A 26,203-nucleotide genomic window follows, 5' to 3' on the forward strand; every position below is an offset into this window, starting at 1 on the left:
TGCAATGGGAATTGAACGCGGGTCCTCAGGATCACCACATTCACGCGCTGACCACTCGGATGCTGCCGTTTTTTTTTGTGTGTGTGTGTGTTTGTGTGTTTGTGTTTGTGTGTATGAGAGAGGAGAGAGGGGAGAGGAGGGAGGAGAGAGGGGAGAGGAGAGAGAGAGCTCATTCAACTCAGCTCACTCCAGTTTATCATTTTTTTCTGTTCAGAGAGAGAGAGAGAGAGAGAGAGAGATCATTCAACTCATCTCACCCTAGTTCGTCATCTTTTTCTTAAGTCTGCTCACCAGCCCTGCACAAAAATGGGTACAGTAGCAGTTATGATGTTTTCTTTCCTCCCCTCACCTGGTCGTCTCCTCTAGGACAATGGGTGACCGTCTGGGTGTGGCCAAGGCGTCAGGCAACCTTGGCAACACTCTGAAGGTGATGGGCAAGTTCAAGGAGGCCATCTGCTGCTGTGAGCGACACCTGTCCATATCTCAGGAGCTGGAGGACAAGGTAAAGCAGACAGCTGGCAGGACCCTGGAGTCATTCTATTTTATATTTCTATATTTTCCTGGAGCTCTTGTACTGTTTCTTTTAACTAAGGCTGTTCTGCAACTGATTCGGGGCTTTGTGGTGCAGTGGTTAGCACACTCGGCTCACAACCGGGAGAGCCCGGGTTCGATTCCCAGGCGGAGTTGAAAAATTTGGGCGGCTTTTCCGATACCCTACGCCCCTGTCCACCCAGCAGTGAATGGGTACCAGGTATTAATCGGGGGTTGTGTCCTGTCTCCTGGGATCTGTTCCCTTCTCCTATAATTCCTTCCCCTTCTGTCTCTCTCCGGCATATGACCACAGATGTTGCGCAGACTAAATGAAACTTTCCAACTTTCTGCAACTGATTTTTTACTTTCCTAATGTGTTTTTATTTCAGAATGTTTAGTATTTTTTATTCCCTTGAGTGTTATATTTGGGGACTAACAGAAACATAACTCCAGCTTTGCTCCAACTTTATGTGGCAGAAGTTTGTACCTGGGCCACCCCTCAACTTTTTCACATCAAAACACATGACAGAACATTGGTAACTGCGGCCTCTTCAACTTGTCTGCCTCTGCACAAAATGGAATCAGTGACGTGATGATGATAATGATATTGTTATGCTGGTGTTCCATTCAAGCATCACGTTCTGTCAGCAAGGAAAGTCTCGAGAGCCAGTGATTCTTTTATTTTATTTTTTTTATTTTTTTTATTTTTTTATTTATTTATTTATTTATTTTTTTTACGTCTACACCTATAGCACTGGTAGGTTTGCTTGAGGGGCCTGAATGGTACTCGGTCCCAGCCCGTCATGGTGCAGACAAGTGTTTATAGTGGCGCCATCTTCTCTTGGCTCATGCCGCCCCCCCGGAACTCGTTCTTGATTCACTTGGACGGTTTCCTCTAGAGTCCGGGTTGATGGGTGGTCTTCAGGACAGCATGTGGGTAGTTTTAAGCCACTCGGCGGTGACTGAAAAATCTGAGGTGGTAGCGTGGGGATTCGAACTCGCGTCGTCCATCATGCGGTGAATGTGGGCCCAGCACGCCACCGCTCAGCCACCGCCTACCCTATAGTATGAAAATCATGTCATCATTTCAAGCATTCCCCCATTCCTTGCTGCAGGTTGGAGAAGGGCGGGCACTGTACAACCTGGGTAATGTGTACCATGCACAAGGGAAGCATCTTGGGCGTATTGGGCCCCAGGAGCCGGGCGGGTTCAGCGATGAAGTGAAGCACTGCCTACAGAAAGCAGTTGAATACTATGCGTAAGTTTCACAGACTTGGCAGCCTCATATGAAACTAGTGCACATGACTGTAAGCACCGAAGACAGTATAATCTTTTGTCTCCAGTCTATACTCTTACAGGAGCAGTTAACATAAAACTTCTGATTTGTTACATACATTAATTTAAGTATCTTTGACATGCACTGGAGAAGGTGAAACAGGCAAATTCATGCAGGTTCAAAAATTTGTTTTACCCATGATCTTAATGGCAAATCTTCACCCCTTGATATATTTTTTAATCCCTCAGAGCCAACTTGCGCCTGATGGAGGAGCTGAATGACCGCTCAGCTCAGGGCCGGGCGTGTGGCAATCTTGGTAACACCCACTACCTACTTGGCAACTTCACACAGGCTATCAGCTATCACAGTGAGGTGCGTGTGCAAGTGTGTGTGTGTGTGTGTGTGTGTGTGTGTGTGTGTGTGTGTGTGTGTGTGTGTGTTTACCTTTTACCTAGTTGTGACATATGGGAAAGGAGCTATGCTCGCGCTGTCCCATCTCCATATCCACTCTTATCCAACTTTTCCTTAAAATCATGAATGTTTCTTGCACAAACCACCTCCTCCTCCAGTCTATTCCACAGCTCAATACTTCTGTTTGGGAAGCTAAACTTTTTCACATCTCTCCTACACGTTGTCACCCTCAACTTCTTTTCATGTCCTCTCGTTTCTCTCTCATTCCACACACACAGGTCCTCTCTGTCCAAATACTCCACTCCGTTCGCCACCCTGTACACCGCTATCAGGTCTCCTCTTTCTCTTCTCTCCAGGGTTGTGAGCCCCATTCTATTGAGTCTCTTCTCATAAGTCCGATCTCGAAGTTCCGGTACCATCTTAGTTGCCGCTCTCTGCACTCTTTCCAGCTTCCTTGTGTTCTTCTTTTCATGAGGAGACCAGACCACTGCTGCATATTCCAACCTTGGCCTTATCATTGTAACTATTATTTTCTTCATCATCTCCTCGTCCAAATGCACAATTGCCGTCCTTATGTTCCTCAGCAAATTCAGAGTTTGTCCCGTTATCCTGTTGATGTGTTTGTCTGGTGACATGTTCTCTGAGACAGTCACTCCCAAATATTTTTCCTTCACTCCTCTGCATATTATCTCACTTCCCATTTTATAATCATATTCACATCTACCACTCCTACCAAACTCCATTTTTTTTACATTTCCCAAGGTTGAACTCCATCTGCCATGTACCACTCCACTCCCATATTTTATCCAGGTCCCTCTGCAATGCCTCACAGTCCCTCACATCATTTACTCGTGTATGTATGTGTATGTGTAGATCAGCAGAAGATTAAGGATTTTCCGTGTACTGTTCCATTTTGTGTCCTGCCTCATGTGTGTGGAAAAGAAAATTGATGAGTTATTAATCAATACTAGAGTGGTGTGTCAACTTGTGGTCAATTTTGCTGGGTAATCTTTTTTCTTATTTAATATACATGTTATTCTCTTTCTGAAGGTTCAGTCTTTCTTAATATTTAGTTGTAGTTTGATTTTCGTGATCTTCATCCATAATTATCTTAATCTTTCTGGAACCTCATAGCATAACAACCACAGAAAAGGGATCAGTTGTCACCTGTAGTCTGCTATTGAGTTCAGTGTTTAGCATAGTAAATACTATTTGTTGAGGCACCAGAAACATTTCTGACACGATACTTGCTAACACCCTGCAGCGGTTAGCCATAGCAAAGGAGTTTGGGGACAAGGCTGCAGAAAGGAGAGCGCACAGCAATCTTGGAAATGCCCACATATTCCTGGGAGAGTTTGAGACGGCTGCTGAGCACTACAAGTAAGTAGTTTTTCAAGCTATTTGTTTCCATGCTTTACTTCATCCAACTCAGATGCCTGAATTAGGGCAGACAAAGTCACTTGTCTCTACGAATGTTTAATGTCATATACAGTGTTAAGCTCATGTCTGAATTTGAAGCTCTCTTATTGCATGAAGATTTCCTGTATTTATGTAAGATGCAAAATAATGTATAGAGGATTTTATGTGCTAATAAGAGTTTTGTCTTTAGAAGGGTGGGCACAGACGAGGGTTTGGACAGAGGTGGGTTTATGTTGAATGCCCATACAGCACCATAAGGTGGTTGGGTTTTGTCACTCATGCTTCCCACCTGGTATGGTTGCTCCACCTACCATGTCACCCCATCACTCACTGTTTGGTTAGAAAATGTAGCCACAAGCCTTCTGCTGCTGCCTGCACTATTAAAGAAGTCATGTCCTAATCATCTTTTCTTGGCTGGGTATTGAGCCTTGGGTCTCTGTTGTAGGCCAAGCACTTTACCCTTGAGCAGGGCACTTTGACCACTACACCATGAACCCATAATGTATTACAGTACTTAACAGCAGACACCGTGCACTCCAACACCATTAAATCACCCAAAACACCTGATATTAACAAATTGAACCTAGATAAGTAAACGTGAAATATCACAATGCTCTACGTACCAATACTAATACCTGCTCACCTTATGCATGCTTTTAGCTAGTAATGAGGCATATCTGAATAGCTAACGAGGCTAATTCAGTCTTTACTTCTTACTGACCAGCAAGTGAAACATGGGCCTGGAATGAAAGTCAGAGGTCTAGAGTGCAGGCAGTGGAAATGATTTATTTGAGGAGTGCTTGTGGTGTGAGTAGAATGGATGGAATGAGTAATGAAAGTGTGTACGAGCATTTTGGAATGTGTCACAGGGGTGAAGGGAAGAAGTGAAGCAACAGACTTTAAAGTGGTTTGGCCACATGGAGCAAATGGAGGAGAGTAAGATGACCAGAAGGGTGTATGTGAGTGAGATAGAGGGAGCGAATGATAGAGGACGACCTCCAGTGAAATGGAGGAATAGGGTGCAAGAGTACGTTAGGGAGAGGGGGGAAAGATCTTTGAGAAACTTTGAGCAGGCAAGGAGGGAGTGTCTGGATAGAGAAAGATGGAAGCTCTTCTGCCGTGACCATCCCCTGCTCCTATGAGCAGGCATCGATGAAATGATGCTGATGAGGAGGAGGTAGAATACTAATTGCCATTTGAGTATATGAGAAGAGTATCACCTATTCACCTTGTGTATCAGTGCTGTTCAATCACAAGGGTCCTCCTAAATAACCCAGAAAGAGTGTGTATGTGTGTGTGTGTGTGTGTGTGTGTGTGTGTGTGTGTGTGTGTGTGTGTGTGTGTGTATTTACCTAGTTACCTAGTTGTAGTTTTACAGGGCCTGGGCTTACGCTCATAACAGTGTGTGTGTGTGTGTGTGTGTGTGTGTGTGTGTGTGTGTGTGTGTGTGTGTGTGTTTGCTTGTTCGTTAGATAGACTTATTGCACAAATAATTTCCCAAGACGGTGCCTACTGCAGCTTAATGTTTGATGCCACCAGGAAAACCCTTCAACTGGCGCAGGAGCTTGGAGACCGTGCAGTGGAGGCCCAGGCGTGCTACTCCCTGGGCAACACCTACACCCTTCTGCGGGAGTTCCCTATGGCCATCCAGTACCACTTGCGCCACCTTGCCATCGCCGAGGAGCTCAAGGACAAGGTCGGGGAGGGCCGAGCCTGCTGGAGCCTTGGCAATGCATACTCAGCCACCAACAACAATGAGAAAGCACTACATTATGCTACGAGGCATCTTGAAATATCCAAAGAGGTACAGAAGCTCTCTCTCACCCCCCACCCCCCCCACCCCTACCCCCCCCACTTCCCACCCCATCCCTTCTTAGTCACTGACTGGATTATGTCATTTAATTTTTTAGTATTATATCTTTGTGCTTCTTCTGTTTCTCTCTCTCTCTCTCTCTCTCTCTCTCTCTCTCTCTCTCTCTCTCTCTCTCTCTCTCTCTCTCTCTCTCTCTCTCTCTCTCTCTCTCTCTCTCTCTATCTATCTCTCTCTCTCTCTCTCATATTAGGGGGGCTTCGTGGTGCAGTGGTTAGCACACTCGGCTCACAACCGAGAGAGCCTGGGTTCGATTCCCGGGCGGAGTGGAAAAATTTGGGCGGCTTTTCCGATACCATACGCCCCTGTCCACCCAGCAGTGAATGGGTACCAGGTATTAATCGGGGGTTGTGTCCCGTCTCCTGGGATCTGTTCCCTTCCATAATTCCTTCCCCTTCTGTCTCTCTCCGGCATATGACCACAGATGTTGCGCCGACTAAATCAAACTTTCCAACTCTCTCACATTAACTTTTGAACTATCAGTAGTTTTACTTACGTGACAAATGAATTTTATATTTTTTCTTAAGTAACTGAATCACTAAACATACATAAACAAACAGAAAAAATTCCTCTACTACATGTATGCGTCCCACATCCATGTTTTTCATCCGTGCCCCAGATCGGTGACAAGACTGGCCAGGCTGCGGCACAGATGAACCTGAGTGACATCCGCAAGGTGCTTGGGCTCCCCCCGGCTCCCATCGACCAGGAATCAGCTGAGGATGCCAAGGCAAGAGCCAGGAGGAAGTCTATGGAAAATATGGACCTCCTGAAGGTATCTTTTGTAGCCGCTGCTGCTGCTGCTGCCTCTGACGCTGCTGCTGCCACTGCCGCTGCACCTGGCATGAGTTTCTGTTCATTTAGACTTTCATTCTCTTGTTTCTTATTTTTTTCCCATTTTCATGTGTGTATTTATGTCCATGTGTTTGTCTGTTTGTCCGTGTGTGTTTGACGGTCCCTTGACTGAATGTTCTCTTGTGATACTTGTCAATTTTGAGTATATTGTTATGTTGATTGTTATTAGTAATTACCATGTATGTATTTTTGCATTAGTTACCTTTGTTTGTAAGTCAGCTCAAATAATTTAGATCTGAAATATTAATTTCATGTAAATTTCATTTTTTTTGCTGTATATAGTTTAATTTTTACTCATATCTTCAGCATTTACTAATTAACATTGGTTTGCCCCAAGTCATTTAGGGCCGTTTTCACAGTCGTTTTGTTTGTTTTGATCGTTACCAATGGCGACGATCGACGCTATAGTTTTCCACGTGAAACTGGCCTGTGGGGTAGTGGCGGCTGCAAAGAAAGCGAGAGTTGTTGAGAGTGTGTGGTAAGGTGCGGGGCTAGGCTAACCCCGCAGCCGCCACTACCCCATCGGCCAGTTTTAAGTGGAAATTCTAAAGCGGTGATCGTTGCCGTTGGTAACGATCAAAACAAACAAAACGACTGTGAAAATGGCCCTTAACATCAGTGCCTGTAGTAGAGTAGCATTTACAAAGTAGTACATTATGGCTAGCAGGATTTTGGGGCCAGCCAGACACCAGCAGAGGCAGTGGTGGTGCTGATTAGGTGTTTGGGCAGAAGGTGGAATTCTTAGAGGATGGGCAAATGGTACAGGATAAAGCTTGTGGTAGAGAAAGTACTGCAGTTTTGACAACATAGTTTTGTAATTATTAGTCGTAGCAATGTTGATAAGTAGTGAAGTCTGCATTTGTACGTAACTCATACCTAGCCGTAGCCATTGCTCCCGGACTCAGCGCACTGGCAAGGCTGAGGAACACCCACAGAACGGGTTGGAATTGCTCAAATTTGGCACAAAGCAATCCTCTCGGCCTCAGCACACTGCTTGGCCTTGCGTGCCGGGGAGGGGAGTTAGTGCAAGGAAGGCTCATCCTGACCAGCAGCTCAGGCCGGTACTTGCAATACCTTTCAGATGACCCCCGATGCCAAGGGTGTCCTCCGAAAATACCAGAGTGAAGATGCTGGCATTGGCTTTCACTCCCCAGAGGATGCCCGCCACCCTGTTAACGGCCCCACCTCCTACACCTCTAGTTCTCATGCCGATAAAAATGTGCGTGTCCACACCTCCTCTCTCCCAGCAGCGTTTCCTCAACCTATGCTTTAACTTGGCTGTGTGGATACGGTCAGATCGCTTCACTTCCTCTGTATATTATAATGAAGCTTGTGTTTCCTCATGAGTCATCAGATGTGCCTGCCTCCTAACTGGCTTTAACCCTTGTAAAATACTCTGCTTTGCCATGTCCCACATTGTCTAGACCCGAGCTCTGCCAGTCAGTCATATTCAGCATGGATGCTGAAAAAGCTTTTCCCTTCACTGTACTCCATCTGGTTCCTGCAAACTAATTTGTGTAACACTTTGTCACACCGACTATTACTCTTAGCCCGGTAGCAGCGACAGGCCAAATTTGTGCCATGATATCAACCTCCCAAAATACATAATCTGATCACAAATGGTTTGATATATATTATGAAATGGTTTGTGTGAGGGGTGATTTTTTCTCATTTTTCTCGCTTGGAGGGACCATTAAGAAACATGATCCCCACTGCTACCGGGTTAGTATGTCCAGTGTGATCACAAATGTTTCTGATAATTCTGTTGAGATTCTTTTACCAGATTAACTCATATGAAACAATTTTTAGTTGAGTGGTCTATTATGTTGCTCACATGAGTAGAAACTTCCCAAAACTTTCCTCTGATGCTGGTAAATATGTATATAATCATTTGTCATTGCAATCCTCACCCATGATTGTGCTTTGCAACTTCTTGCATCCATTTGTGTATAAAAAAGTTCAAAGAGTGCTTTGTGTTGTCAGTGTTAGGGTGCGGCCACACTGCACGTGGTCTGCTGGGAGAGTAGAGGGTAGCGGGACGCCTAGCGGGTCAGAGGCAAGAACAAACACATGTTATCTAATAGGAGTGGCCATACAGGACACGGGTAGCGGGTAAGCTTGGAGGAAACCTGCTACCCGCGTCCTGTATGGCCACTCGTATTAGATAACATGTTTGTTCTTGCCTCTGACCCGCTAAGCGTCCCTCTACCCTCCCAGCAAACTGCGTGCAGTGTGGCCGCACCCTTAGGGAGACAAACAAGACAGTTCTCCCTCACCACTACTCTCTGACAGCCACAACTGCTACCATCACCATTACTGACATGCTTCTTTCCCCTCCCTTAAACAGCAGTCTGTCAATGAGGAGTCCAGCATGGATGACGACAGTTTCTTCGAGCTGTTGTCAAGGTTCCAGAGCAAGCGGATGGACGACCAGCGCTGCACACTCTCCATTGACGGCAACAAAGAGAACCATCCCCAGCAGCAGCAGAAGGATGGGCCGCCACCACCTCCCTCTGTGGCCACTGCTACTGCCACCCAGACCAGGGACCATGGTGGCTCCCTGACCTCCACTGGCTCCACCAATGGCACCACAACTCCCTCTGATAGTGGTGCAAGTGAGTTGAAGTCTGCTGCATTAGTTGTCAGCTGTCACTACTACTACTACTACTACTACTATTACCACCACCATCACTACTACTACTACTACTTATACAACTACCACTACTTTCCTTCTTCATATTTTCTTCTTGGCTTTTCCGATACCCTACGCCCCTGTCCACCCAGCAGTGAATGGGTACCAGGTATTAATCGGGAGTTGTGTTCCGTCTCCTGGGATCTGTTCCCTTCTCCTATAATTCCTTCCCCCTCCTGTCTCTCTCCGGCATATGACCACAGATGTTGCGCCAACTAAACAAAACTTTCCAACTTTTTTCATATAATTTTTTCTACTTCTTCATCTACTACTACCACTACTTCTTTCTTCTTTTTCTTCATGCTTTCCTTTCTCATTTTCTCTCTTGTACTTGAGTTTCAGACTTTCATTATATGCTGCACCCCATTACCTGAAAATACATAAGTGTCACAGTTCCTAAACTTATTTCATCATTAACTGCCACTACTCTTAACCTGCTGCAGTCACAACAATCACCACAATTCATCAGTATTCATCATCATCATTTCATCGACGCCTGCTCCTAGGAGCTCCCACCAGGGGATGGCCACGGCATTCCATCTTTCTCTATCCAGACACTCCCTCCTTGCCTGCTCAAAGTTTCTCGAAGATCTTTCCCCCTCTCCCTAACATACTCTTGCACCCTATCCTTCCATTTCACTGGAGGTCGTCCTCTAGCATTCCCTCCCTCTATTTCACTCACATACACCCTTCTGGTCATCTTACTCTCCTCCATTCACTTCATGTGGCCAAACCACTTTAAAGTCTGTTGCTTCACTTCTTCCACCACTCCACACTTCTTCCCTTCACCCCTGTGACACATTTCAAAATGCTTGTACACACTTTCATTACTTATTCCATCCATTCTACTCACACCACAAGCACTCCTCAAATAAGTCATTTCCACTGCCTGCACTCTAGACCTCTGACTTTCATTCCAGGCCCACGTTTCACTTGCATAATTATGTGAGGGTTGGTACTATTATTGTATTTCTCAAATCCCTCTTTACCTCCGTGTTCACACTTCTGCCATTCATGATTCGTTTCAAAGACCCTACCACCCTTCTTCCTTGCAATGCCCTTTCTCTTATCTCTCCCTCCATACCACCATGCTTACACATAACTGATCCAAGGTACTTAAACTCATTGACCTCCTCCATTTCTTCACCATTCATCAGTATTACTTCTACTAAAATTTAAGCATGGAGTGCTAAGTGTTTGACCCTCACTCATTCTCCACAGAAATCTTAATTGTGCTTTATATCTCACCACCAATGCCTCTCAGGAGTGGATCTTCCCTCTCAAGTACCCAAACTAAAACTTGGTAAGCACAGGAATAGCAAAACCCTGTTGTAGACTGAATAGCAGCTCCAAAGTCGCTAAATAGTGTCCAAGTTTTTGGGTGTTCTATGTTTTCCCCATATAAGTGTAAATATGCAGATAGTTCCCTTAGATTTCAAGAAAAATCTTAAAGGAATTCTAGCATAGTTCTGGAAGTGCATGCAAGAATACAGAACCACATTACAAAACAAATATGTTCAGTAAAACCCCTAGTAAATGGCAACCACAGGTATTCAGAGGTGTCAGATAAGCAGAAATTCCAGACACTCAGGGAATAATCCGAAAGTTCACCATGAAATTTCATTCCATCAAACATATTTACACAGGCACTATACACTCAGATATCCATCTACTGACTACCAGTATGTACCATGTTTCCCGTCATATAAGACGCACCTATAATTTGGCAAGACAAATTTAGAGAAAAATTAAAAACTCCACATTTTCCCTGAACTTAATGTGTATGATAGTCTTCTACCTCTTAAACTCTGTCGCGATATTGCCTCTCTTTCTATCTTCTATTGATATTTCCACGCTGACTGCTCTTCTGAACTTGCTAACTGCATGCCTCCACCCCTCCTGCGGCCTCGCCTCACACGACTTTCTGATCATGCTCATCCCTACACTGTCCAAACCCCTTATGCAAGAGTTAACCAGCATCTTCACTCTTTCATCCCTCACGCTGGTAAACTCTGGAACGATCTTCCATCATCTGTGTTTCCTCCTGCCTATGACTTGAACTCTTTCAAGAGGAGGGTATCAGGACACCTCTCCTCCTGAAATTGATTTCTCTTTTTGGCCACTCTGCTCTATTTAGGAGCAGTAAGTAGCAGGCTTTTTTTTTTTTTCCCATTATTTTTTTTATGCTCTTGCACTGTCTCCTTTGCTGTAAAAAAAAAAAAAAAAAAAATGCAGTATTACATATGGCCACTTTACTTACAATTATGACTATGATACCGTATGTTGCTTTGTGCCCTTCTCTGTGTTCAAAGTGTTCCACTGTTGGTTGAAGAATTACAGTGCTCTTACCCCGAGCAGCTGTGACTTTGAAAAGGCAAACAAAAGGGTTGGTTGGTAGATTCACTCACTGCACAGTGTGCAGGCGGTAACTCTCGCTGAGCTACTGAGGGAATCACACGGGGATGCTACGTTCGATGGGCAATCTTGGTCTTAATCTTGTTGAGCTTGTAGATCAGTGTGGCAGGGTAAAACAAAGTCGGGTGTGTGTTCCTTGACTTTTAATAGTGGCAGTCAACACACAGCTGTTAACTCGACTGCCAATCCTCTCCTTCTGCCCCACAATGCAACCCCAACAACAAATGAACAATGTGAAGCGCAACGTGTAACTCGAACACATATTGAAGAGAGTTAACAGATCATGACTTTCAGGGACCGTATACCTACTTTCAAGTAGAAATAGATGTTGGTTAATTTCTTTGAATCATAATGTTTTAATATAGTTATTTTTACAATGAGAAACAAAGATGCATTTACAATAAACACTTTTGTCATCCACGCATATCTGTTCTTTCGAACATGTATCACAGAAAATGTCAGCTGACCGGACCACTGCACAGCAGAAATACCTCCAGAATAATCCGCCCAAGTCTGCCCCACGATTGCCGAACAGTCATGTCAGGCAACACCCTGCTCTGCCAATATTGTTCCCGTGTAATAGCCGCTTTAACCATCACCACCAAGGTACCCGGCACACTGGTGACGTGCGCCGCGGCGGTGTTGTGTGTTGTTTCGTGTTCATGCCGCATCTCGGCTCCCACGTGTAGCGCATCTTCTTCTTCTTGTGACCTGTATGGTCATGTCCTCCTCCTCTCTTCTGCATATTCACACTTTTCTTTTCTATTGCATCACACTATTCATTTAATTAAATCAATAAAAATTTGTTCCTTTGGTGTATACTGCACAAGGATAACTTTTTGGCCTTTTCTGAGTGAAAAAAGTGTGCGTTACATGCCGTAAAATACGGTATATTTCATTCTGGGGACATCTGGGAACTACTGTGTCAAATGGAGGTGTTTTGGGCGTTGGTTTCGTACCAGTAACAATAACACCTAGGCCTACCAAAACCTAACCATCGGTGTATAAGATGAAGGGTGATTTTTCGAATCTTCTTTGAAAAAATAAATGCGTCTTATATGGCGGGAAATACGGTATGTATGTATTTACTGGATGCTGTTTGACCCATCAGCCATGCAGCGCTGACAACATTACCACTAGTCCAGTAGCAGGCGTAGGATTGCCTTTGTAGTAGCAACGGCAATGGGGCTAACAATTTTTTTCAAGATGGTGGTGTTAGCCAGATGCCCAAACCTAGAACAAGATCAAGCCCCGCCTAGGTGTTGCAGTATGTGCAGGGAGGTAGTGTTTGTAAAGAAAGGAAACATCATAGTTAATTAATGAGTGTGGCCAGTGTCACCTCTGCTGCAGCTGTACGCAGGGCAGCTCTGTGCACAGTGATCCATTAGCCACATTGGTGAGTCTATCCGGACATTGGGTCAGCTGAGTGCATGACATCCCATGAACAACTTTTTCACAATATTCCTTCAGATGCTCTCTCAGGTGATCCTTTACTGGAAGCAGTGATCATAGTTTAGTGAAACATTCATAGAAGGTAAGAAGATGCAGCAGAGATGACACTGGTTTCACCCATCAACTACAACATCCCCTTTCTTTACAAACTTTGTCACCCTGTTGACCCTTACATCTCCCTAGGGCCTAGGCAATGACTCAGCAGGACTTGGGGCCAGTTTTACAGTCCAGTACACCAAGTTTGCAAGCTCCTCCACCAAACACAAAATACAACGAAAATTCCTTCTAGCTCTTGTGTTTGCCGTTTATATAAAAAGGAGGAGGAAATTTTAGGAAGCCACACTGGAAATCTCTTTATTAGTCTCTGGCATTAGGTAGAAAAAACGGATCACTGTGGAGAATATAGCTTGGTTTCTGCGCTTACAATGACTGTGTTGGACTGTCGAAGTGGCTCTTGGTCCTGGTTTGGGCGTTTGGCTAACGGCCCCATCTTGGCAAAACTTGTTAGAGTAATGCTGCATAACATTACTTGGCTAATGGCTCGACTGAAAATTGTATAGGCCTATTCTGTGGGTGGTGAAACCACAGCGTTGGTATTTTAAATCTTGTGCTGGTTAGATATTCATAATTTTACAACAATTTTTCTTGGATTTTTTATAATCTTTGAGTGGACAGATTTTTGCTGGATACGTTGGGTTTCCAGTTTTACTGTATCAATAAAACCACATCTGAAAAATATTAGCCAAACTTATACACAGACAAATGTATTCCTTTTCCTTCTCAATTAGTAACAAAGCATGCACATGCATCTAACTCCACTCTCCTGCCTCTCTTCTTGCAGACAATTGCGGAGTGCTGGAGGAATTGATGGAGAGCATTGCCGGGATGCAGAGCCGCAGAATGGATGAGCAGAGAGCCTCCCTCCCTCAGCTGCCCGGCCTCAACAACCAGCAGGTCATACTTCAGCGACTTTCGGTGGCAGGAAGTGACACGACACCGCTCCCGGATGACAACTTCTTTGACATGCTGATGAGATGTCAGGTAGGTCAACCAATGGGATCTTTCCTTGTAATGATTTCTCTGATCTTCCATTACAGGTAACTCTTGATTTACGGCTGTATTGTGTCCTTGAAGAGGTCGCATAAATCAAAAACAATGTAAATCAAACAAGAGGTAGGTTTGTACCTTTATTGCCTACTGTATCACTCTGACTCCTCTCCCTCTCGTGGTTCCTCCTCTGGCTGCCCTTCCCCTCGTGGTAGCACAGCAGCGAGGGTGTTGTTGTTGTTGAGTAGCGTGGCAGCGTAATTACTGTATTGTTGTTCAAGTGGCGCGCGGGAAGAACTGAGCTCAGCTGTGTAGCCACGGTGCCGTGTGAGTCCGGTTGCATGAGACATCTGGTCGCCACTCCATAAAATGTCGCGTATAAGTGAAAAAAACGTGTAGATTAAACATTTATTTGTATTTTGGACCCTGCGTTATTTCAAAAACGCGTAAACCAAACTCGCGTACATCGAGAGTTACCTGTATGATGATATTTTCAAATCACTATATTTCTAAAACTCTCCAAGACACCTGACATCATTGGAAGGTTTCCACTTGTAGCTCTAAGAACTGTACTCAAGGAATGGGAAAATGATGATGATGATGGTGGTGTTGATTTTTTTTTATTTATTTATTTATTTATTTATTTTTTTTTTTTTCGTGAACACCTATAGCGCCGGTAGGCTTTCTTGAGGGGCCTGGATGGTAGTCGGCCCCAGCCCGTCATGGTGCAGGCAAGTGTTTATAGTGGTGCCATCTTCTCTTGGCTCATGCTGCCCCCCGGAACTCGTTCTTGATTCACTTGGACGGTTTCCTCTAGAGTCTGGGTTGATGGGTGGTCTTCAGGACAGCATGTGGGTAGTTTTAAGCCACTCGGCAGTGACTGAAAAATCCGAGGTGGTAGCGTGGGGATTCGAACCCGCGTCGTCCATCACGCGGTGAATGTTAGCCCAGCACACTACCACTTAGCCACCGCCTACCCTAAACTGTATCTGTTCTTCCTCCTCAGGGTTCCCGTATTGAGGACCAGAGGAGCTCCCTGCCTAATGAGAGTCCTCTCACTCACTCCGCCCCAACCGTCCCAGATGATGACTTCTTCTCCCTCATCATGCGCTTCCAGTCAGGGCGCCTTGAGGACCAGCGCTCCACCATGCCTCTTGAGGCCGCTGCCAGAAGCACGTCCCACCGCCGCACCACAGACGAGGAGGAGCCGCCAGTGCCGCCGCCCACCTCCACCCACCCACCGGCCTCCAAGGATGGTCTGGTCAGCCGACTAGTGAAGGGCAGGAAATGAGCTTGCGTGCTGGGAACTAAGAGATGTTTTATTGATCTTATTTTCTTAACTCGGGCCCTCAGATTTTATGCCAGAGTCAGTCTTCTCTGGTGCAGATCTTCCATGTATGAAATTTATTTGGAATTGCTGTTATTTCTCATTGTTGAAGACCTCTTGCTCCTCCTCATCAAGGCTGTTCACTTAAAATATCTTTGCTTTAGGAGGGGGTCACAAAAGAACAATTTTTCAGTATGTTTTCTCTCATCAATCATAATTAAGCAGTGGTGTAACTGACTTTTAACAAGTGAAAAATACCTCATTACATTTGTTTTAAAAAAGGATCATAACATCTATTTCTTGAACATGTTTTCCTATCAATAATTAAGATACCCTAATGATTCCATGGTATGACTGGCTTTAAAAGATGTGAAATATAACTCCTATCCTTTTGTTGCAAGACATTTGATGAAGGAGAACCTCTCATGGCATTTGCTTGACTGCCTGAAGAACTTGTATAGTCATGGTAGTTACATCAGGAGTCCCGAGAAGGGCTGCTGGAAGGTAACAGTTCCTCCCTCCATGCATTGATGGTGTATATGGTGACAGTCTGATTTATGGCAGTCCGTGAGTGTTCGATAGGCTGCGAGGGCTGTCAAGGAGGGTGGGGTACTGAAACAAACAAATGGTAAGTTGCTTTTAATTGCTCCATCAGGGAGTTACTCTTAAAAGTTCATTAATTTAGATACTTAATAGTTATTCTCAAAACAGTGTATAGAATCTTAAGATTTTTTTTATATTACTTTTATATTTTTGTGAAAGAGATATTGCAAAGAGAATATTATGTACATTAGTTGTATATTGTGTATAAAGCGGTGTGTACTTTTAATGTGAGTCACTGAAGAAGTGTCAAGAGCGATGCATACACAGAAAGGACTAACTGCATCTCTAGTACATTACCTGGAAAACTGTTCCCATTTATTTTATTGAACAAAGGCGGAACTACTGCATCAACTACACCTCCAGCAAATGTAGCTCCAAAACAAATCAGCTGCACCTCTATGGAAGATATTCAGAGGAACAAAACAAACTAGAAAGCAATCCCTGGGGTGATGTACAGTAGTGTAATGATTATCTCCTGTACCATATCAAGAGGGCTAGAGGGCTTCACAGGCCCATGTGTCACTAGGGAGCCCATAAATCCTTCTCACTATCAGTAGGATGGGTCTCATGATCTCAGCTACTCCTGATATGGTGAGGCCTCCCGGGCCTACCCAAGGACAGTGATCTGAGGGACACATTTGTTCTGTGAAGACTCAAGCACCACATCATATCTGTGTACATGTGCTTTCCTCGTCATACCTGTATGCATGCCACCAGTTGGTCTTGTGCTTACTGTCACGTTCTAGCCAGTTGCTTGAGGGGCCGTCCCCTTCCTGCCCAACTGATCACTTTCCCTTCTTTTGTGCATGTATGCCAGAGTTTTCACTTTTCCAGTGGGGTGTCACCTGCGTGCCCAAAGTATCCCTTCCTCAGGTGCAAACACTCCGACCACATTTTCCTTGTCTTCAGTGTGTTCAACAGCTGCTTCTTCCAAGACTTGTTCCTCCTGACTCCTTGTGAGTAATATTAGTATTATTGGCAAAAGGCCTCAAACATGTATAATGCTAATATTATTTAAGTCAGCTCATTACTCAAATAGTCCACTATGTACACAGTTTATGCTAATGGATGGAATAACGTCAGGTTTGCCTCCTGCTGACACAAAGGCCGTAGCCTCGGCACAGGTCTGCAGGATGCAGGCATTGCTACAGTACATAAGTTGACCATAGACAGGAAAACCAGGCTGTGATTGTAATTAAGAACAGTAAAAGATAATGCCTCGTGAAGAGGGAAGCTGTCTGGCCACTTTCAAGTGGTAGCAAAGGTTTCCAAGTCACCCCTGGATCCTCCAAGTGAACGTAACTGCCGCCAGAACAATGTATAGCTAATACAGCATGAGAGTTTGTCAAGTGATTGACCATTGACTGCTGTGACAATCACATGAAAACAGTAATCAGTCCTCTTCATTTCGAGTTTCAGAAAGTTTAGGTGAAGGCTTTTGAGATAGTTTACTTACCTGACTGTTTAAACATTTATCCTGTCTAGTGACCCTCTACATCCTCTCTCCACTCACTCACAGGGTGGCAGTGATGGCATTCCTCCTGTAAGGTGACCGGATTTTCAGCTGCATACTCCTAACTTTCCTACATAGCCTGTTGTCTCAAGACATTCTGAAAATATCTCAGCTTTTATTAAAAAAATTTCTTTATTAAAAAAATTTTTAGTGAGTTACTGTTGTCTTATTTTAGTTATTACATAATATGCCAAATTATATTTGCATATAAGAACATAATAACGTAGGAGTCTGTAAGAGGCCGGTAGGCCTGTACGAGGCAGCTCCTTCGAACCTAAGCTCCCGTGAATCTAACCCCACCTAATATCGCTGTCCATGAATTTATCTAATCTATTTTTGAATGTGACAATTGTATTGGCATTCACCACATGACTGCTAAGCCTATTCCACACATCCACCACTCTGTTAGTAAACCAATTTTTCCCTATGTCCCTGTTGAATCAGAATTTATCCAGTTCAAACCCATTACTTCGTGTCCTACCCGGTCCTCTTACCAACAAAACTTTGTGACATCCTTTTGCATGGCCTTCTAATCAGTGATAATGTCCCTGACTCCTGTCTCTTGCAAACTCTCCATAATGGAGTAGCTGTAACTAAAGTCCCAGTCTGTGCCTTCCATGCATGCAGTTCATTTGTCTACTGTTCTTTCAGTGGAGCTTCAAATTTAACCATGCAAAAATATTATTACATTGACTACTTTCATTTCAAGTAAAGATTCTTCAAAATCCTAGACGTAGGAAGTATATGAGACCTGTGCAAGCATGAGATGGAAAGGGAGAACTCTGGAATCACTATATACTGGCATGGAAGAAGCTTGTAAGATGAATGAACAGCAAAGAAGGAAGCAGAATTGTTCTGCATCTTTTTTTTAATTTCAGGACCATTTCCTGTCTCAAGTTATCAGTGAATTGTGGAACATTGTGTTGAGGATGTTGAGGTCATAACCAGAGACAGGTGAGGAAAAGAGGGAATGTGTCTTAATTTTATAAACCATTGACAAAAACTTTCCTACTGTCACTTTACGCTCTTGTATCTTCAGGCTCAGCACCCCCAGACTGCACACGTGGGAAGTGGAGAAATCATTGATGATTGTAATGATGAGTGTTATTGTCATTATTATTATGAGTACTAGTAGCTGTAATAATGGTAGTAGTAGTAGTATAGTAAAACCATTTTCACCAGACCATTTTGGTGTTGGTCACTGGGGGCCAGCCCCGCCCCACTGTGCTGTCACATCTAGGTCTCATATTATCAGATTAGAGTCTAGGTGTAAAGTCTCTCTCTCTCTCTCTCTCTCTCTCTCTCTCTCTCTGAGGTTATAAGAAACTTTTATAGTTTCTGTGTATATTTATTTTTATAAAAAGGGTCGTTTTCAAAAATTCCACGTAATCAACAAAATGAAAAATTGAGGAATACGTGGATCAGCTGTCAGCCGTGAGGCGCAGGGCGAGGGGGAGAGTGACAGCCCGGGCAGCTTCCATCCTGGGCGTGACCTTGAGGGAAGTGACCTGGGTCAGACCCTCAACACACTGGAAGTGTTATGGTGGTACTCATACAAAATCATTGTTATCCTAAAAAACGAAACAATCTTAACACTGTATGGCCTTATTGGATTATCATATCATTAATTATATTCACTTAGTAGTAGTAAATAGCTGACACATGAGAGGAAGAGAAAGGTGTTGGGACTGTGTGGCAGAGTGGTGGGGCAGAGCTGACCCACAGTGGTCAATACCAAAATGGTCTGATAAAAATAGTTTTTCTATTGTAGTAGTAGTAATAGTAATATATAGTATTTGTAGTAGTAGTAGTTACTTTTATTATTTATTATTATTATTATTAATGAAGTCCCACTCAAGGAAATCTGGTCACCTTACCCTTTCATTGGTCTCCAGTCTGACTCTCTTTGTTAAGAATTTCATTGAAGAAAATAGGTAGATCTTTTTATTAATTTTACTTTATTACTTATATGAACTATAGATATATCATGATGATGTTTACTAAAAGCTAGGTAAGGACAGAGTATTTTGAAGGCAGGACCAAATAGAGAATATTGCCTGTGTGGATGAAGCCTTGCCATTCTTTGTAAAGTTTGGCACTGTGCTTTGTGAGTCTTTATCCAAGGCAGGGCACCAACCAGTCTGCCCTCAGCCACCCGGTCCTGATGAGGTGAGGAGGGTGGTGCATATCGTCACCTTCGTAAACAAAGCGCCTAAGTCAATATTTTCTACTTTACAGGAAATCAGAAAAGAACTGTCATCATCTCATTTGGTTTAAGGTTTAGGCAGAAATGAAAAGGCCAATTCTAGAACACTCAAGCCCTGAATGATGAAGGCAACTATACAAAAATTGGCATTACATGTTGAAAAATTGATGTAGACAAAAACCTGGATATCGCTGAAAAATAACATAGGCAATTATTTTATGAGGGTGACGATATACTTGCTGAGAATCTCCAAGAAACCATTATTTTTTACTTCATCATTACTTTTTATATCTTTATATAGATTTAGTCAGTAATGTGAGATTCAGAGATGCCACAGCAGAGATTTGTTTTGGATCAAGAATGGTAATGATATCTTGGTTTATAAATATCATGTAATATTTTTATCATCATTGTTTTTCAAGGCAATGTGCATAATCGACTTTTAACTACATACATGCTTCACTGTCCTGTGTTTTAGCATGTAAGCATACAGTCCAGCCAGTTCTCAGATAGTGTCCTTTACTAAGTGTTGCCCAGTGAAGCGCTGTAGTGTGTGCCTGTGGTAACAGTGCAGTGAGCTGGTCATCCTCACCAGTGCTCTCTAAAGGCTAGTTTGGAGTCTTCCTCATGTCTGTAAAGCACAACATGTGTAGGTGGACAGACTTGAAGGAATGTTTCTGTTCTGATGACAGGGACAAGCCCACACACCTTTTGAAGAGAGCCATTGAATTCTAAGGATTACATTTTGTGGATTTTCAGTATGAATGCAAAGTTCTACATACAGTTACCTTTATCTGTAAATTATGTGCTAGTTTTATAGAAAAGAAAAAAAATATAGGGTTAACACATTTTGCAGTAATGCCATACCAATATCCTTTTAGTTAATATTTTTGTGTCAAATATGGTTAATTTCCTGATATAAGGCACAGGAGAGTACTCAGAGCAAGTCTTCTCTGATTAACTCAGTGTTTCCAACTTTTCATGCCAAGTTCAGTTTGATGGGCCTTTCTTACTCAGACTTTGCCTCATCAGATGTCTTACTCAGAATTTTGGAGAATGTTGTTGATTTTGTAACATATTTCTCCAAACCCACCTTTTTTACTCGCTCGTCCTCATCCTCCTCATTCTCCTCTCCTTTTTCCTCCAGTATCCACGGTCAGACTAAGGGCCAGTTCGACAGTCCAACACAGTCATTGTCAGCGCCCACAACAGACTATATTTTCCACAATGATCCTTTATTTCTACTCAATACCAGATATTAAAGAGGTTTCCTGTGTGGCTTCCTAAAGTGTCCTCTTTCTTATATGAACGTCAAACACTGTATAAGGAATTTTCATCGTATTTTGTGTTTGGTTGTGGAGCGTACAAACTTGCTGTACTGGACTGTAAAACTGGCCCTAAGGATGCCAATCAGAGCAGCCCAGTTTGTCAGGTTGTTTCAAGTGTATATTAAACTTTAAGCTTCTCTTGTCTTCCACTCCCTTGCTGTGTTCATCTGCATCATTATTTAGTCAATCTTTGCTAGCTTTTACTGTAGCTTAACTGTTCTCATTGTATGTTTGTGCCCATGTGTATGTAAGTGTATATTTGTATGAGTGTATGAATGATCTCTAGACATATCAGAATTCCCCTTTGGTCTCCATTCACATTAGCAGCCTCCCATTACCCCGATAGAACCCGGGTTCGATTCCCGGGCAGAGTGGAAAAATTTGGGCAGCTTCTCCGATGCCCTATGCCCCTGTCCACCCAACAGTGAATGGGTACCAGGTATTAATCGGGGGTTGTGTCCCATCTCCTGGGATCTGTTCCCTTCTCCTCTAATTCCTTCCCCTTCTGTCTCTCTCCGACATATGACCACAGATGTTGCGCCGACTAAACAAAACTTTCCAAACTTTCCCATTACACAGGTTTGAATTATCTGCTAAGTATGTCAACTTTACTTCTATTTCTCCTTCACTTCATATTTTAGGGACTTATTCAGTCATCCCATTATTTTCCTTTGTTTTATAAAGCCCATTATTATGTAGTATAGATCATGGATTTCACTTAGACATCACCTGGTCACTATAATTTTGCACTCTATTAGGTGAGCTCCTTGAAAACTTCTGCAACCATGTCCTTAGATTCACCTCAGACTGTCTGTGCTTTGTGTGTCCTCTTTCTAGGCTGCTTTTGACTTGTTTGACTCGTGCCAAACCTAGAGGGATAGTTAGTTCCAGTATGAGGTATGATATTGCTAAGGCAGAAAACAGCATTGCTTCCCGCATAATGATGTACTAGTATGAGGTTTCATGTGGACGGTGGTGTTGGAAGGAACCACCAGACAAATAGAACATCTCTTTAAACAGTAACACACACACACACACACACACACAGGAGAGAAGAAGAGAGAGAGGGGACCTAATAGCATTGTACAGGATACAAGAGGGATTGGAGAAATTGGACAGGGAAGACCTAGTGATACGTGACAGAAGTGTGACAAGAGGCAATGGTAAAAAATTAAAGAAGAGCGACTGTAGGAGAGACATCAAGAAATACAGTTTTCCATACAGAAGCATAACAACATGGAACGGACTTGACGAGGAGACTGTGTGTGCAGAAAGGATTCATGAATTTAAAGCCAAACTGGATAATAAGTGTTATGGAGACGGGACAGCACGAGCCTAGTACGGCTCTTTTCCTGTATTTCACAACTAGGTAAATACACACACACACACACACACACACACATGCATACATGCACCCCATGGTTGTCCGGCACTGTTCTGACAAATATATGAGCAAGTAGTGTCGGGAATACGTAATGGATATTTCTTTACCTCTTCCAGCAAGAGTCCTAGTATAGTAAAAGGGGGCCTGGGCTGCTTAATAAGTGGTCCTGTCTCCCCAAAATGGGAAAGGGAATTGTGTAACTGTTAAAGAATGAACATCTAGAAAGTAAACATGGCCAAATCTGTTGATGTGCCGGGGTTACCATTGTTTGGAAGTTCTAACAACTTATCAAACCAATACATGATATGATTGAGTATTCACTAAAAGCAAAGTCCTGAAAGAGTGGTAAAGAGTGGATATAACTCCATTTTATAAAAGTTGAAGTTAACCCTTTCAATACTGTGACGCAGACGTCTGTGTCACAGTATGGAAAGGGTTAAGAGGAAATGGAAAAGGATTAATCCTCTTCTAAGCCTCTTAATCCTCTTCTAAACCTCTTAATCCTTTTCCATTTCCTCTTAAGAGGTTTAGAAGTGGATTAACCCTTTCCATACGGTGACGCTGATGGTGACGTCGACGTCAGCGTCACCGAACTGAAAGGGTTAAAGAACTGTTAAATTATAGACCAGTAGCTAACTTTGACAAGCATTGTATGTAACATCTTTGACAGACTAATCAAGAAACAATGGATGGAATGTTTAGAAAGAAAATAAACAGTAACAGTGAGTGACAGTTTGGTTTTAGAAGGGGGTGATCATGTGTTACTAATATGGTAAGTTTCTACTCTAGAGTGATGGAAATAACACAAGAAAGCGATGAATGGGCAGACTGCATATATCTGGACCTAAAAAAGCATTTGATGAAGTTCCACATAAAAGATTATCATGGAAACTCAAAGGCACTGGAGGTTTGAAGGCAAATAAAAAATGGAAGACTATTTGGAACGAAGAGAAATAAGAACAGTGGAAGAAAGCGACTAGTGGAGTGCCACAAGGTTCAGTACTTGTGCTGATTGTTTCTAATTTATATAAATGACATGCCAGAAGTGAACAGTTACATGAGCCCGTTTGCAAGTGATGCAAAATTACTGAGGAAAATAAAAAGCCACAAGGACTGTGAAGAGTTTCAGAAAGACATTAACCCGGTAGCAGCAGGGATCATGTTCCTTAATGGTCCCTCTAAGCGAGAAAAATGAGAAAAAATCACCCCTTACACAAACCATTTCATAATATATATCAAAGCATTTGTGATCAGATTATGTATCATCTATTTTGGGGGGTTTATATCATGGCACAAATCTGGCCAGTCGCTTCTACACAGTAAAGCCACAAATTTGGCCCGTTGCTGCTACCGGGTTAACTAGATATATGAATGGAGTAAAACATGGGAAATAAAATTTATTGAAAGAAAATGCCATGTCCTAGAAAAAAGGGAGAAAGACCTGGGAGTGGTGTTTCAGGATAATTTGTCACCAGAGAATATACTATATACAATATAAATGGAGATACATACAATATGCTAAGGAATATATTAATTGCATTTCACTACCTGGATAAAGGTTGATGAAAAAATTATAACCACAATGATTAGACCAAAACTGGAATATACAGAAGTTGTATGGTTACCTCAAAAGAAGAAACATGTGAAGAAGCAGGAAAAAATATTGGTACCAGAATTGGGAGATCTAACTTAACCCGGTAGCAGCGATGGGCCAAATTTGTGGCTTTAACATGTAGCAGTGATGGGCCAAAACATTCATGACTTTAACCTGGTGGCAGCGGGGATCATGTTACTTAATGGTCCCTCTAAGCGAGAAAAATGAGAAAAAATCACCCCTCACACAAACCATTTAATAATATATATCAAAGCATTTCTGATCAGATTATGTATCATCTATTTTGGGGGGTTTATATCATGGCACAAATTTGGCCTGTCGCTGCTACACGGTAAAGCCACAAATTTGGCCCGTCACTGCTACCGGGTTAAATCAAAGTTAGACAGAAACAGATGTAAATAAGACAACAAGAGCCTGGCTCAAATCCTGTATACTTCAGCTAAGTATATACACTGAGTTAATGTTAGACAATTTTAGCCAACCAACTTTGGAAGAAGAGGAGGAGGAAGGAGACATGATCAGGCTATACAAATACGAATGTGACAGAAGCAATCATTATAGAGAAATATATATAACCTGTGGGAAGATATGCAATGGAGAGAGAAGGAAGGTTTACTGAAATTATTCATGTATCTAAACCAAGCAATTAATCACTGGGATCTTTACCTGATAAACTGCAGGTGTGAAAAGTATAATACACCAATTTAAGGATATTTACGATTAAACTGTTTTAGGGGATAGGACATAACAGGCTTGACTAAACTGTACAAAATATGAATAGTTAAGGACACACACACACACACACACACACACACACACACACTGGAGAAATTGGACAGGGAAGACCTAGTGGTACATGATAGAAGTGTGACAAGAGGCAATGGTAAGAAATTGAAGAGCAACTGTAGGAGAGACATCAAGAAATACAGTTTTCCATACAGAAGCATAACAACATGGAACGGACTTGACGAGGAGACTGTGTGCAAAAACGATTCATGAATTTAAAGCCAAACTGGATAATAAGCGTTATGGAGACGGGACAGCATGGGGCTAATACGGCTCTTTTCCTGTATTTCACAACTAGGTAAATACACACACACACAGACACACACACACACACACACACACACACACACACACACACACACACACACAAGAAAGAGTCCCATTAGCTAAGTGTGCACAAAGTTCCAAAGATTAGCCAACATTTAGTCTTGTAATAATTCAAAGGGGATCATCAGCATTAATCTCAGCCATGTTATATACAGTAAGGTAAACATACTGTCACGGTGTATTATCGAGTCTGCCAGTTATGGTTTACCCAACGTTTTCTTACTGGGATCAAATGTTTTACTATAGAGTCCTATATTTTCTTTTAATTTGTACATGAGATTTGTGTTATGTTTTGGTGACATGAAGATGAAATGTGTCTGTAGAAACATTTCATCTTCCTGTTCCCAGACGTTGCCATAAGGATGACCTGAACATTGTAGTATATTGTAGTAAATTATACTACAGCATTTACTTTTGCAGTTACTGTAAACAATAATGAATAAATTGTGAACCTAAATCTAGAAAGTTTTTCAATAATACAACAATAACTTACGTGCAGCAATTTTATGATCAAGAAGATTGAAAAAAAAAAAAAAATTGTGAGGTCCATAAGTAGCCTGTCATAATTTATTTGGATTGCAAAGAAATACAAACCACACAGCTCATGTCCCAAAACTCTCCTTAACCCGGTAGCAGCAGAGATCATGTTTCTTAATGGTCCCTCCAAGTGAGAAAAATGAGAAAAAATCACCCCTCACACAAATCATTTCATAATATATATCAAAGCATTTGTGATCAGATTATGTATCATCTATTTTGGGGGGTTATTATCATGGCACAAATTTGGCCCGTCGCTGCTACACGGTAAAGCCATAAATTTGGCCCGTCGCTGCTACCGGGTTAAATCTGAATTGAATACAAGCACATAACCACCAGGATGCTGTCTTAGTGTCTCAGCAGGTATTCATCTGGATTTATTGGTGGTTAACTTAAACTGTGTGACCTTGACTCTTCAGAATTTTCCATCTGGCTCAGATTTCATTGTCATTCAATTACTAAATACTTCTGTGCTGTTTATCTCTCACCTAACTCTACTAACTACGTAAAATTCTTTGACTACTTGAACTTGACTCGAAGTGGACCACATTTTGACCCACTCTCTCTTCGCTGAAATCTCCATCGTAGGAGACTTCTGTTCACCACCAG

General features: G+C 42.7%; 1 protein-coding gene across 9 annotated transcripts in view; it reads left to right on the forward strand.

Moving 5' to 3' along the window:
* LOC126987502 (G-protein-signaling modulator 2-like) overlaps positions 1-25,514 on the forward strand; it is a 105,344-nt gene extending 79,830 nt beyond the window's left edge. For 4 of the 9 annotated variants that reach the window (XM_050844479.1, XM_050844481.1, XM_050844480.1 and 1 more), the window contains 10 exons: positions 367-502; positions 1,647-1,789; positions 2,056-2,179; positions 3,483-3,598; positions 5,177-5,441; positions 6,127-6,282; positions 7,444-7,581; positions 8,710-8,977; positions 13,763-13,962; positions 14,975-25,514. In XM_050844479.1, coding sequence (XP_050700436.1) covers positions 367-502; positions 1,647-1,789; positions 2,056-2,179; positions 3,483-3,598; positions 5,177-5,441; positions 6,127-6,282; positions 7,444-7,581; positions 8,710-8,977; positions 13,763-13,962; positions 14,975-15,259 — 1,831 coding nt within the window. In that variant the 3' untranslated portion in view covers positions 15,260-25,514. The remainder of the gene's footprint in view (positions 1-366; positions 503-1,646; positions 1,790-2,055; positions 2,180-3,482; positions 3,599-5,176; positions 5,442-6,126; positions 6,283-7,443; positions 7,582-8,709; positions 8,978-13,762; positions 13,963-14,974) is intronic. The other 5 variants (XM_050844484.1, XM_050844485.1, XM_050844486.1 and 2 more) reach the window with 5 other exon arrangements.
* The last annotated feature ends 689 nt before the right edge of the window (positions 25,515-26,203 follow it).

Source organism: Eriocheir sinensis, chromosome 65, assembly GCF_024679095.1.
Source record: "Eriocheir sinensis breed Jianghai 21 chromosome 65, ASM2467909v1, whole genome shotgun sequence".
Classification (NCBI taxonomy): Eukaryota; Metazoa; Arthropoda; class Malacostraca; order Decapoda; family Varunidae; genus Eriocheir; species Eriocheir sinensis.